At 43.9% G+C, this 15,018-nt stretch overlaps 1 protein-coding gene across 1 annotated transcript in view; it reads left to right on the forward strand.

The window, feature by feature from the left end:
- PDLIM4 (PDZ and LIM domain 4) overlaps positions 1-15,018 on the forward strand; it is an 87,394-nt gene that overhangs the window by 8,079 nt on the left and 64,297 nt on the right. The window contains exon 3 of the mRNA XM_019505977.1: positions 11,838-11,922. Coding sequence (XP_019361522.1) covers positions 11,838-11,922 — 85 coding nt within the window. The remainder of the gene's footprint in view (positions 1-11,837; positions 11,923-15,018) is intronic.

Genomic DNA, 15,018 nt, shown 5'->3' on the forward strand with positions numbered 1-15,018 from the left:
GGTGACTGGGCCCCCTTAGTCGGGGGGGGGGGGCACCTGCCCCCCCACAACCAGTCAGTGACTGGGGTGGGAGGGGGGTCCCCTGCGGCCAATCACAGGGGCTGGGAAGTGGCTACAGTGCTGCCACTCCCCAGCTGGCGCTCGCAGGGTGGGCACCGGCACTCCTGCCTGCCCCCCTTCTTATTGCCTGAGCAGGGAGCATGGTGCTCTCATGGGCTGCATGTGCACCCCTGTGCACCCCCTACACATCGCCACTAATCTGACAGCTGCTCAGAATGCTTTATGGTGAGAAACTAAACAAGGCCTTCTTTTTGACTTATCTAGGAGAACCTTAAGAGATGATGGAAGCTCCTGTACGTAAAGGGTATTTCTGATACTAACTCTTTGATCTAATAAGCAAAGGCAAAACATGATCTACTGGCTTGAAGCTATATCTAGATATACTGAGACTAGAAATAAGGGGTGTATTTTTTAACAGCAGGCGTAATTTTGCCTTTACAACCATCGACCAAGAAATTTGATGGACTCTCTGTCACTTGAACTTTTGAGAGAAGGTGCAATGTTTTTTTCCGAAAGGCTCTAAATCTAAATCAAAACATTTATTACTTGACCAGGAGTTTCATGCTTGATGCAGGAATTGCTAGGTGAAATGTTCACATCTTTTGTGCAGGTGTTATGACTGTGTTTGTAACTGTCCATCTGACCTTAATGACACTGAACTGGTGAAAATGGTAAAGGACCTGGCAACACGTGGCCAGTTTTGGGGAGATAAGAAACCTCTCAGTGTCCATGCACAATATCCATTCATTTTTAGGAGAGTAGTGCAGATGCATCTAGGAGAGAAACTGGATCCAAAGTGGCTGATTTTTTTCATGTATTAGTTTAAGGACTAGATTTTGCAGCTGTTTCAAACCTGGCTACCTAATTCTTTATAAATCTGCACAATTGCCTTGATGCTTTAACAGTTAATTTTAATAAATCTCTATGTAAGGTCTGCCTTTGAATAGGGAAAATGGAAAACTATACAGTAAGAAAAGTAACTACAGTAACATTTTATTATATCTATTCTTAGCTTGGCCAAACTGACTGTTTGGTGACATGGATGTTGGATTTCTCTCCTCTGTCCCAAGTGATCCTTTGACTTGCCAATTAATTCTGCCCAGTTGTTAGTCATTGCTCAAGACGGATTCCGAGTTACATCCTCACTGAAAATGAATCGCTGTTTAAGTGCTGCCTTTCTAATAAAGGAGTGACATAATTTTAGTGAAGCAAGTATCCCTGGGGATAATAGGTATGGTTTGGGGTTTTGTTGTCTAGTGCTGCTATTCTCACACTACTGAAAGTCTTTTCAGTTTGAGAGGTTTGAAGTAATTAGCCCTGTATGGAATTGGCTTTAGGTACCATCCTAGTTCACCAATTAAGCCATTGAGTATGATACTATTCTATCCTGTGAACATCCTTCAGCAGTCTATATCACCCCCTCTTGCCCCTGCCCTACTTTGCTTATGACCAGAAATGCTTTATAGATTGGTATAAAAATCTTATTCTTTTAAAATTAGGATTTTTAAAAATAGTGGTAAACATGGACATAACATCTCTGGAATGGCAGGGTTATTTATTTGTTGCATCTGCTGAGTGAATATCTGGCACTGTCTAAAGCTTGCCAGTCCAGCCATGATTATGTGACTAATTATCATATTCAAGGGTAGGCCAACGAACCTCTCAATGAACATCTTTCATCCTTTTGCTGCTTTTGGGATTTTTTTTCACCCAGCGCCCTTTCTTGCTGAACCCTTGACATTCTGCTGGATTTGGATTTTAACAAAATTGGTTTTGTTTTTCAAACTGCATTCATGAAATGTCCTTTGACTCAATTCTGGGAAGTTCAGAAGGAAAATCAGACTAGAGGAATAATTAATATAAACAAAGAATTTTGTCCTTTTGAAAGGGGACAGAACAACAACCCTGGACATCACAGCACTAACACCCATTGTCTGTCCTTGCATAAGTTAGGGTTGGTTCCCCTCTAGCCTTAACTTGGATAAGGCACTCCTATAATCTGGTGATGTATAAAGTATAAAACTTCAGAATGACTGGATTTTATGTAGCACCAAGTGGGTACAGCACAGGCACCATAGGCTTCCTCGTGCTGCCCAACTTTTGCATGTCACCTGTCTTTTGACGGAAGGAACTCAAGGTGTAAATGGTGTTTTAGCCATGTGAGGTGTACCTCTAGCTGACTGTGGATAAATGCAAAAAATTCTCTCTTCTCTTAATTTAACATTAGAGCAAGAGAGGCAACCTTTTTGGCAGCATGCCACAAATTAGCCCTGTACTCTTATCAAATGCTGCTCAGACCCCTTTCCCTTACCCAAGCTGCTGCTCAGCTTTCTGCGTCCTGCCCTGTGCTCCCTTCCTTATCTGCCACTATACTGCCCATCCCCTTTGCAGCAGTCTGCCATGTTCCACGCACAGGCTGCCCATGCCACTTGTTGGTCATGCCAGCATTAAAGCATTGGTGGTTATGATAGATTAGATAAGTGGTAGTTTATCTGTATTTTTTTTCTGTTCCCCAGTGGGATGACTGCATAAACGCTCCCCGCACACATGCAAGCACATGCGTAACTTTGAAATGTACTTAAACTCAGCAATTCAATAGCACAAATGTTCACACCACCAAAACTGGAATTTAAGTGACTTAATGGAAAGTAAACATGAAGGGAGTGTGCATAGAGCCAATGTAAAAAAGTACAGAATTTGAGTGAAGAGTTACAGCATCCCCTTTGCAGGTGTTGCTGAGCTATACTCCTGCCTGAAAGAGCAGCCAAAGCTACCAGGTTTTAAAATCTCCTCATATGAGTAATATGAGCTGGTTAAACCAAGTTGTCAAGGTGTGGTTTCTGTTCAAGTTATTAGTTAGTTCTCATAGCACTGTACTTGTGTTACACATACGCAGTTTCATGGTCAGCAAGTGCCAAAGTATTTATACTGGAGGACAAATACTGTGATTGATGTAATAAGATTTTGTCTTCAGTATTTTGGGGTTTCTCTCTCTCTCTCTCTCTTGTAAATGAAACTCAAGGTGCAGTCTGAATATTTTCCTCCCTTGTTATGGCTAGCAAAAGATGCATTTTGTAGTATCAAACTAAGTTCCCTGCTTCTTTTCTGCACTGGGCACAATTCACTTAAAATCGTAGCAATGATTTGGTCACAGCAGAGAACCAAATATTGAGATATTTAAAATGAGATATTCAAAGCTTCCTTGAGGATTGTGATATGTAGTTTGCATTAACTGTAATGGGATTTCAGATCGCTTAGTCTTAGACTCTTGTCCTGAGCATGATGGTGCCCATCAGCCATTTGTGAAAGTCAATGGCTCTTCGAGCAAAAAAAACCCCTCACTTACACCACTTGTCCAGGTAACATAGCTGCCCTCCACGTTTTCCAGATGTAGTGACCTCTGGAGTTGGTTTTTGTGGAAGCTGGCAGTCCGAAAGATTTCTGGCAGCATGATTCTCCTCGAGGTGGTGAGCTGCGAGACGGGCAAAGCATAAGAAGGACCGTAGTGTGGACTAAAGGAGACGATAAGACACCTGGGCTGAAAAGCACAGTTGCAAGGAAGCTGTCCTACCTTCGCTGATGAACAGCCTGCTGCTCACCAAAGAGCCCCAGTTTTCAAATGTGCATGCCGATATTAAGCATGTAAACAGGATGCTTTATTCACAGAGGTGCCAAGCAGCTTTCAGAGATTCAAAAAAGCAAACGGGAGGGCAGGTACCTGGAGAACTGGGCCATGTAATGAGTCGGGCTAATATTTAAGAGCGTTCTTCCACAGGACTGAGTCCCTTCCCTCGACTCCGATGGGTTGTTGTGGTTTGGGGGAGCCAGTTGGACAAAACTGGTTCTAGTTTGATTTTTCTGTAACCAGCTGGTGCAGTTGCGCTGAAGCAGTGGCTAGTAGGGCTGTGCGCAACAGCAGCGTTCCGCTTCGACATCCGTTTCGACGGAGCAGCATTTCATTTTGTTACAGTTAGTTGTAAATGCTGAAGCCAGGACGAGGTAACGCCCTGGGAATTTTGTTTTCCAAGTGGCGGTCTCCAAAGAAACGAAGCTTGCTTTCCTTTCATAAACCTGGCAATGGATTCCGCAGCGGTGTAATAATTACAGACTTCAAAGACGAGTGTCAGTTAGGATGCTCCTTCTTCAAGCCCATAGATGTGTGCATACCGATGCGCGCGCACACTCACAATACCCTGTGTGCGGGCTCAAAGGCATTTGGCAGGGAGCCCCATACTTTACAGCGCACCTCAGGCATGCAGGTATAAAACATAACCACACACCTTGTCATGTCACTGCTTATCCATTGCTATGTCTGTTCTAAATCCTTTCTGCAAGACGGGCTTCTCTCTCCTTTTAAGTACTAACATCCCTTGTGGTTACACTGCAGCTTCTGTTACTACAAAAGAGCTGTTGTTTCTAACCCAAAATAAAAGAAATTATTAAGTGAGCTTGGAGCCCTACCTTGCTGAAACCTCTGCTGGAGAACAGAGCTGTGAGTAAGTGAAGCTCAGCAGAAGAGCACTGACGGCTACATAAGGCTTCAGTGCAAGTGTACTCAAGGCCTGACACGGCTCACCGATGTCTGCTGACATAGTGCAAGCAGTGTCAGACAACAAGTACATTTGCACGGAAGCAAAAGTAGACATCAGTGGCAGCAGGACTTGGCACGCTTGTGCCTGTCCCTGCCTTGATGGGTCAGAAAGGGGAGATGGGCCAAGGAGTCTTCTATGGTACCTGTGCTAGCTTGTGCATAGGGCTCATGCAAGCTTGTACATAGGGAACATGTGAGTGCTGGTCCCTCTTGGGGAGCGGGGAGGATATAATGTCCCTACTCCCTGTACGGGGAGGTATGGCAGGCTGCCTGAGGAGTGCATGTCCCACCCTTTTTCAAGAGTTGGGTGCTGGGGAGAAAGCATAGTATCTACCAGGTAGGTCTCCCCTATGCAGTGCTTGCTGGAGCTGGAGCTGGAGCTGGAGCTGGAGCTGGAGCTGGAGCTGGAGCTGGAGCTGACCTGGGTGGGTGCAGGGTTGCACAGCATATGTATAATCTCGACTGCCTTTATCAAGGACCACACTCCTGCTGGAGACTTGTTTACTATGAAGAAACTGGAGATGGGAAAAACTCCTGTTGGCTTCAGTTCGAGTAGAGCTGTGTCTTTGTCTGTGTGGGGCCATTTCAGACACCAGTGCTGGAGAAAACAAAGTCATACAGTAGCCCATTTGTTCAGAATGAAGCAGAGGAAAATCTTCATCAGGCTCTGAATGAAGCCAGCTTATGTAACCGATTCCCACATGGTCCCTGATGTAATGCATTCCTGTGCAAGGGGGCAGACACTAGGGTCACAGTTACTGGCTTTCAGATCAGAGGGCAGGAGTTCAAGTGGGCTTAGGAGGACTGGCTAGAACCAGTGCATCTTCTGGTTTACGTGGGAAAAAGTAAGTGATGGTACAAATGAAGATTTACCAGAACAATTTAGGATGACTTGCCCTATAAATCAGTTAGCATGCTTCAGTGTCATCCTTACTTATCCTGTTAAAATTGGAGCCAAGGTAGTATAGTATGTGCCTCATCCATCATCATGATATGTCCAGAAGAGAGTCACATGGCAGGTTTATGGCAGCTGCTTGAAGGTATATATTTTTTTTATTATTAACCCCGCTCCATGCAATGAATTATTGCTTACAGAAACACTACACTGAGAATCTGCTCTTTAAACACAAAATTTACACGTCTGACTGGAGGCCAAAGATTTCAATTAAAAAAAAAAATGTAAACAAATGATAAAGATCATCTCATGGTAAATCTTTCCTACATTCATTTATTTTTAATGGAAGCTGTTTCAAAGGTATGCAGGAAGATGACCATCAAACCAGGAAGGGATGCACTTACTCTCTCCTCCGTCTGAGATATGTACTATATGTGCACTCTGATAGCCTGCAAAGAAGCAGGGTAAATTTGGTTTTGAAGCTTACTAACATCAACTCTGCCACAGCGTCACACTCCTTTCCCTGGCTAGATTGTTCTATGGGTAAAAAAATACTGGATTTTGTGCTGCTGAATGCACAGTGCTAGAGCCTACAACGTGCTTAGTGGTCCTGTGCTCAGCCAGGAAAGTGGGTTGAAGTTACCAGCCCTAAAAGCTTGTGACCAGAATGCAAAACACGGATGTGCACAAGGGGCCAACTTTTGCAAGTCGGGTGCATACCAAGATTCAGGAAAAGGAATATGTTTGCTGTAAAAACAAATTATTGATTGTAGCTACTTTGACTAAAAATGTCCCAGGTTTAGCTGGAAAAGGGTGACCTAGATTTCTCTTGGCTTTCCAACTCCAAATATTACTAGTTTTTCATCGCTGGTGTGTATTCTTATCCCAAACTCTGGTTTCTGAAGTTCTTCCTAGCCAAAATATATCCTGGGAATGATCACTTGGTTTTGTAATCACATTTTTGTTTGTTTGCATTTCCATAGTGCCTAGAAACCACAGTTGTGGACAAATGCATCATTGAGGTTGGGTGCTGTTCAGGCGTGGAACGAAAAGGCAGTCCCTGTCCTAGAAAATGTAGATCTAAGCATAAGACGAGAGACAACTGATGGTTACAGAGAGGGGAGCACAAGGAGACTGTGCCAATCAGCTCAACTTTTTACTTGTGAACAGATCAGATCAGGTATGATCTGCTTAAGAGAGAATAGCATGGAATCTCATCGTTTCATTTATAGTGACTTCTAGACTTGTAACCAAATTCTGCCCTTGCATTGAACTGCCATAGGTATTAACCACAATCCTGTGCCAAAAGCCCAACCATACTTGCCTTTCTTCTCCACCTTACAAAAGCAGACATTTGCTCTTATACTGTGGGCCTGTACAAGGCCTATGCACCATTTGTGTTCCATGGAAAACTGTTTGGGGAGCTTGTGGTACACAGGCCTTGTGCTTGGTCTCTGCATGAGGATGAATTTTACCCCAAAAGAATAGCGACCGTGTGCTTATAAGAGGAAAATGGCCCTCTTGAAACTGTATCCCTAAAACACTCCAGACCTTAACATTGTCAGTGTCCTTTTGCAGGTTGCCATGTCAGTACTATTAAGCTTAATGAGACTTCCTTGAGAGGAAGTTCATACGTACATTTGCAGCAATATTGCTGGGATATGGGAAATATTACACTATATGATGGTCCCAAGTTTCCAGTAAATGCACAACTGGAAAAGTGAATCACAGCTTTCCCTCTGGACTCCTCCTGAATTAATCAAGCAAACAATATCTGCACAGAGCCCAGAAGGCAGGGAACTAGACTAACCAGAAGGAAGGAGAGGAAGGAGGAAGCCCCACAGCTGGATCCCCGCAGCTGGATCAGCTGCTCAGAACGTGCCGTGGAGGAGGAATATTGCAGCCCCAGTTCAGCAAAGTGCTTAAGCGGTGCTTAACTTGAAACGCCTGCCTGCATGCTGTTAATAAATGAGGCTGAGCTTAAGCACATGTTCAGCTTTGAGCATCTGCTTAAGCGCTTTGTTGAAGTGAAGCATTTAATTTAACCAATCCAATTTCTACTCATTAGGATTCATGGCGAATGTTCATTACACTGCCTCCTGTTTCCATTTGTTCCAGTTCCCCTCTGTGTCAGTCTGGCGGTGTGATGTTTTAACTCCGTTGCTGGATAAGTGCTAGTCTTCAACAGATTCCAAGAGGAAATTATCCCATGGAGTTATGAACACTACTTCATAGCCACCAGAGGTTTCAGCCTAGCTTCTAACAGGCTCTGTTTGTAGACTCATTACAAATACACAGTCTTGAATACTGAACTATTCTCTCATCTCCAGAGGTGATGGATCAGTCAGGGGTTAGCCATTAGCAAAGACATGGCCATGTTGGAAGTTTTAGCAGCTGCAGTCTCTATGGTCACACCTCTTGGGTTGCAAGATGGGACTGTGGTGTCCAAGGTTGTCAGTTATCCTTCCAAATGCTAAATTATAGTTGATAAGGGGGTGGCAGAATCAGAAACACAATATGATCCAGGAATTCCTGTGATTTATTTATTTATTTTTAGAGCAATTCTACGAATGGAGAGAACAAGACTTCCAGATTACTACCAGATGAAAAACTTTTCAGTCAAATATGCCTCCACATGCAAGCAATTTTTCTAAAATGACATTAAGAATTTCCTGGAAAAAAAGAACGTAAGGCAGGATACAAGGTGTCTGTGGTTTCTGTTAGCTTTTTAATTATGCCTCCATAATGGGTTGGTTCTCACAACCACTGGGTAAACAGATGGCAGTAAAGGACTGCTAGTTATTTTCTTAGTATTGTCACAGCAGACACAGAATTGCAGTGGAGCTTTGTTGATATAAGGTAATGATTTCCACATCACTGACTCTAATTCCTTACAACATAATACAACACATCTGAGAACACTTTGCTTGTCCTTGAGCCATAAATTTAACTACCTATTAGAAACAGTCAAGCACGAGGGCTCATCTGTCACCTACTACATGAGCAAGGTCTGATTTTCATTACATAGATTCCCAGAGCTCAATTGTGCCCTAGGGCACAGCCCTACTTTCAGGGTGGTGTGGAGCTGCACTGACCCAGCGCTTCCTCCCTGGGCGCTGCTCAGTGCAGCTCACTTCTTTCTGCTTTCCTGGTTTCACTTCGAGGACATCAATCTCCTCCCTCTGGGGTTCTCTGTAGGCACAGATGAAGCTGCTCTTGCACTATCTAGTCTTGTCCCATCCACAGATTGTGCAAATGGGAAGAAGGGTCCATTCACTATGCGCACAAAGGCCAGTAAGGCACAGTTCAGCTGCCAAGAAAAAACTAAATATCCTGGCATGGCACACTTCTGGGGGCGGTCCTGGGCAGGAAATCCCACTCTTCCAAATGAAAAACAAGGGAGAAACAATCCAGATCAATCTGCTCTGCTCTGCAATGCTTCCTTGCAGGCATCCTGAGGCTGAGCCCTGATTTCTGTCATGCTGGTGTCAGTGCAGAGCAGATCAACCAAAAACAGTGCATCTGAGAAGAGAACTTGTCTCTGTACGGACCCTTTTAGACAGTGCCTTGATGGCAATAGAAAAGCCCCTCAAGGGCCCAGTCCTGTTCCTACTTAAACCATTTTTTCTTGAGAGGCAGAAATGTGGAGAAGTTTTTGATTTTATTTTTTTTCCAAAAACCTCTCTCTCTGGGTCAGATTCCAAGTTGGAGCCCAGGGACTACATTCCAACCATATCTTTCAGGATGCATCTATGAAGACATATTGAATAGTTTTGGAAAGTTTAATCCCTGTGTTCCTGGTACAGGCAACTTGAGCTCTTTATGGAGACCTGAGTAATTGCACTCCAAAGTGTGGGCAAACAGCGACGGCTATATTCCTTAGGTAGTGTGAGGCAGACAGAATTTATTATTTTTATCACTTTATCTTTTGAAGCTGGAGCTCCTTTATGAATCCTTCCTCTTTTGTTGGCTGGCAAACAGGGAGTCTTTTAAATCTACATTTGGCATTCAGTCGTCAAAGCAGATCAGAACAAGAATGTCATAACTGTCTGATTCTCAGCTGCAGTGCGACATCAAACCAATTCAATGCAATGGAACTCCCCCCGCCAAAGCCATTAGAAGTTTTCATCATTCTGATGCCTCAAATTCCCTGAAATTTCATCAGAAATTCCCAAATATATAGCTGTCGATTTAAGCTTGAATCAGGCTTGGTGTGGTGAGAACGTTAGGACTCCTGGGAGATTCATTTTTCTGTGCAAAAAGAAACAAGCAATAAAATATTTCTGGGCATGTGGGATCTCCTTCCCAGAATGGAGTTGTCATGAGAGTTAATCAGAATAAAATATTAATCTGTAAAAATAACAAGCCTATCTCTTGTTGCAAATTCATAAGCTTATCATAAACAGCAGAAGTGATATGGAAAAATGAAAGCATCAAGATTGTTAGCCTTGATTCTAATCCTGTTAAAAGTCAGTAGAATTATTTCATTGATCATTGATTTTTAACAGGCTTTGGGTCAGGCAGATGATTTCTAAGTGGACTGTCAGGAGAAATAGAGAATGTAGGTAAAACATTTGAGCCAGAGATTTCTGGGTTAAAACTGCATTTCTTGTTTTCCAAACTCAGGTGCTGCAGATAATTAAACCAAATTCAGCTGTGGTATGTGGCAAATCAAGGCCAGAGTCCAGCAAAGGGATTCTTGGCTGCAACAAATAAGCTACACCTATTTGGAATAAGGAAACTTCTCATATTTTCCAAAAAATGATGTGCACATGGCTTTTGAGGTTAAACAGAAAGTTCTGTGTTATGTGCATACAGTTTTTGGTTCTTTCTTTTCCATGATGAAGATGAGGGAGACGGTGGAGGTTCCCTCCAGTTTAAAAATGACTGGGACTTACCATCCTCTCCTGAGTTCACTTGTTCAGCAAATTTCGCAGGCCAAGTACATTGCCCCCATTCCAACTTTGAACTCTGGTGACACCCCCACCCCCCAAGTGGGGAAGGGCTGCAGTTACTAGAGCAGCTCCAAGTTTGCTTTCATTTATGCCAGGGTCTAAACCAGAGTATGATGACCTCAGGATTAGGGCTGTACAAAGCTCTGACTAACTAGCCATGTGGCTTTCAAGGGTCCCAGTTTGTTCTGGGTTTTTAGCATACTATTATACTCTTGGAGGGTAGGTGCCACTTGAATACAAAGGATGCCATTTCATATAAGTATTTACTTTCCATTTTAAAAGTGGCATGCAGATAAGGATGTATTTTTAAATGCTTTGTCTACGTGTTTACAAAAGCTGAAGTGATCTGGCCCTGTTCTAATGTTAAATGTTCCTATAACTAATGCCCTAAACTGCCCTGAACTACGTTAGAAGCATCTACTATAGGCTTCTGGGACATTACAGGGATGGGGATCATGTAGACTCAAATCCTGTTTTTAATCATGCGATAAAATGCAAAATAATAGTGTTCGTGTCTTTCAGCAATTCAGTTGTCATGAGATGACCAGGGGCTAGATGTTTAAAAACAACTTTGGCTCCTCAGTTAAGTCGAGGTAACATGCCTAGCTTGCCTTAAGCCACCCAAGGGTATCGTATGACTAGTATCGTGCCTCAACTTTGACTCCCTACCCAAAATGAATTGGTGGTCTTTGGTGCTACCCAGAGCAAGGCCTAAACTCTCCACTCTAGAGCCATATGGCGGATACCTTAACTGCTGTGCCTCTGCACTTCTGAACTGGTTGTTTTTGAAAACTGTACCCCAGACATGACAGTGCTTCCACTCCAGAAGGAAGTCAGAAATGTTGTCAGAAATGCCTGTGAGCACACGTACTAGACCTGGTGAATGCCCCTTCCGTCCTGCATTTTAGAGTGAAAACCAGGGGGTTTGTTAATATATGGAACTAACTGGAAAGCAGGTCCTACGTGCCCAGTACACTGAGCTGAACAGAAATGTGTCAGTGATCTAATCCCATCTGTACATTGGGACACCTCCATGGAAAAAGCATCCAGGCCCATGGAAAAAATCTTGGAGCAGTGGTATTAGCCTGCTCCAGTATTCTTGCCTGGCAGGACTAAAGATAGCATGATGCAGTTTCTATGCACAAATGCTATCATCTTCTAATAGGCACAAACAGTGTTTAAAGGACCACGACTTTAGTTCAGACAATGGCTCAAGGTGCTTTGCTGAATGTTGCTCACAAACGCTGCTGTGCTTCCAAACCGCATTCGCTTACCTCCAGAGATGCCCACTCTTCATGGACCCTCCGTTCTGATTTTCTTTAATTCTCTGTTGCAGAGCTGAAGCCAAGGCCTGGTCCCCCACCGTTCCAGAAGATGGAAAAGCACAAGCTTACAGGGTCAACGTAGAGGCTGAACCACAGGTATGGGAACGATGACACTTTGCAGACACTTCCTCTTGGCTAATTCATCGAAAAAGGAAGAAGCCACCTAGCCACAAGATGCAGGGAAAACACTCGTGCCTGCAGAGATCTTCTCTTGATTTAAATGGGTTAAATGGTTGTGTGTTGTATTTAACAGGAACATTGTCAGTCAGCTTTTTCTTTGTGCATTTCTGAAAAGGAGATTTCCTTACTACATCTCTCCAGCTCTTTGCAAATCTTTTTTTCTGGGGTTCACTTCACATGGTTCTCTCTTCACTCCCATCACAGATCACAGCGGCAGCATCTTTTTTTCCCTCTTTTCCTTTCTTTTCCTTTCATTTTGCCTGCCTTTTCCTTCACTTCTCCAGAATCTGTCCCTAGCAGCAGGTGTTGTATTTAATCTGACTTACCTCACCAGTATTTCCTTCTACCCCCTTGCCTACCCATGTGTCCAGTCACCCACAGCCCCTCAGACTGTGATGCTTAATAGCTGAAGAACCGTTACAAAAGGCCTGTTTTCTCCAGGCAGTGTCCTTCAGGGAAATGAATGGGACCCTAGCATCAGTGCTGTTCTTTGAAACTGTATGATCTCCATCTTTTAGCTCAGTATCAGACTTAGAGGTTTCCTAATTAGTTTGAAGGACCTCTGGTTTCCTCCAGGCAGCTAGGAAACAGAGGAGGAACAGAGACCTGTGACCTTGACTCCTTCTGGCTGCCACTGCAAAAGTGGGCAACAGTTTTCTCCTTGTCTGCTTTCTGTTGCCACTTGTACACACCACAAAACTGGCCTTTATAGCAGCTTAATGTCCCCTTTTTGCACCGCTTTACTGGTGCAGCTGTTTGCACATGTTGACAGCATAATACACTTTAATGGCACTGCCGTTTGCACGTGTTGGCGGCATAATGCATGTTAAATGACTTTGGGGCATGTTAAATGACTTTGGGAAGCAGTGAAATAAAACATCTCCAAGGTGGTTTAGTTTGCCATGGAGGGAAGCACCAGGTCCCATGCAGCTCAGGGGCCCAGCTGAGCCCAGTGGCAGCCTATGCAGGCAAGCTCCACTGAAGGGGAAAAATAAAAGTGTTGAGCCCAATCGTTTTGCTTTTTTTTTCTCCCTGGAGCCTGCCTGCCTGAGCTGCACGGGGGCCCGGTGCTTCCCTCCACAGCTGTGGTGCCCCCCGGGACTGCTCAGGCCGGGTGCTTGTGGGCAGGTGCCACCTGAGGGGCACCGCCACGGAGGGAAGCACCAGCCCCCCCGTAGCTCAGGGACCACTCGGCACGCCGGCAGCTCACCCTCCCCTCCTAGTCACCTGAGAGCGGAGTAAAGATCGGGCCTGACCCTTGTGTACACACCATGGGGGTTTACTTCGCCCTAAATTGAAGTGTTGCTTTTAAAGACCCACTGCTTCAATTTAGGGAGAATTAAACTGAAGTAAGCCGCTGTGGCATGTACAACCACCCTGTGTTGGCTGGGATTGGAGGTGGGCTGCTGGTCCACTGGTCAGATCTTTCTCATAGCACGAGAGAAGCAACATGATTGCTGCCAGCTTTCACAGGGGCCTGCAAGGTGATGAATAGCAGCAGTGAAAGCTGACAAGGTGTTGGCCAGTTCTCACCCTGCTGCAGCTTGGCGAAGTCCTGAGCAACAGTCATGGAGACACACTGCCTGCAACCTTAGGAAGACAAAAGTATGTCAGTTTATATTACATTCCTGCTTGAACGTTTATCCGTGTTACAAGTCAGACTGGTACCTTCTGCAGAAGCATTTAGCATATTAACCCAAGAATATTTTGGCTGGCTGTGCTGACACTGAGTTTCTAGATTTGCTTGGGCTATTTCTTTCTTCGTTAAGGATTACTGCTTCATTTTCCCTGTGGAATTTTCATGAGATCTTTTGCTTTTCTCCCGTGTTAATAAAGTACCTAGTGACCAGGGCTTTCCCTTAACGGCGCCTGGCCCCATAGCCTAGGGCTAAATAAAAGTAAATACAAGATGTGGAGCAGTCGTGATAACAACTGAAATTGCAGACTTTTCAGTAATGGAGAATGGGAAAATATCATTACGATTGACAGCAGAAAGGTTCAAAAGTTGTACATACAGCCTATGGGAGAACTCAAGTGGGGCTGTAAGAAAACATTTGTTAGCTGTAGAGAGAAATAATGTCTAGGTTCATACCCTGGACACTGTCACACTGATATTTTTTAGGCTGTTGCAGACACAAGGCGATCTGTGCACCATGGCTTTGTATTCTGGTGATGTTTGATTAATTAAAGCAGTTTATTCTGACAAATTTTTGATAGACTTTGAAGTGTCCAAAACTGTGTATATATGTTAAATTAGGAACAAATGTTCTGCAGTTCGACTGCCAGATACAACAAATCTGTGGTTTAATGTACGTTGGATTTGAATCTTCCTATTAATACATGTTACATATGGTCTCTTTAAAAAACGGGACACAGTTACATGAAGCAGAATCAGGTGGACTTGGAATCTGTTATAGATTTGTGTTTTTCTGAAACAAAGCATACCTCAAATGTGTCTAAACCAGCAACCTGTAAAGTAAACTAAAAGTATAGGAACAATTTTTGGCAGCAAATTGTAATGAGTGTGTACAAAAGAAAAAATATCTAATGAGGTCATATACCATTTCACTCCCACCATCTCATCTTAGCATGTCTTTGGACTAAATTCTCTCTCTTGAAAAGCAGTAGGTGATTGCTGTGAGATTTCCCCTGATTCAGACCTTACTGAGTCCACAAAATTAGTGAGCATCTTTGTCATCAAAGCCTCTGCCCACAGCTAGGACCACTGAGAGGTTCTCATTAGTGCCAGGGTGTCACTGTGGAGGGTGCCGTGGGGACGTGTGGGTTGACAATGTCCTTCCCCGAGGAGCCTGCAGTCTAGGAATTGGTCTCATTTTTATTGTTTGGCTCCTTCCATTCATATGTTCCTACAAATACACAGAATTGAGCCCTGTGAATATGCCAGCCATTGTCTTAATCTTTGAACTTTCTATAATGTACAGTTTCATGGCTGGGCTGTCAGGACTGGTCACTGGAAGACGGATACTGTCACTACAAGACTCCCCCCTCCCT

This window comes from Gavialis gangeticus, unplaced genomic scaffold (assembly GCF_001723915.1).
Source record: "Gavialis gangeticus isolate Ggan-Ray unplaced genomic scaffold, GavGan_comp1, whole genome shotgun sequence".
NCBI classification, from domain to species: domain Eukaryota; kingdom Metazoa; phylum Chordata; order Crocodylia; family Gavialidae; genus Gavialis; species Gavialis gangeticus.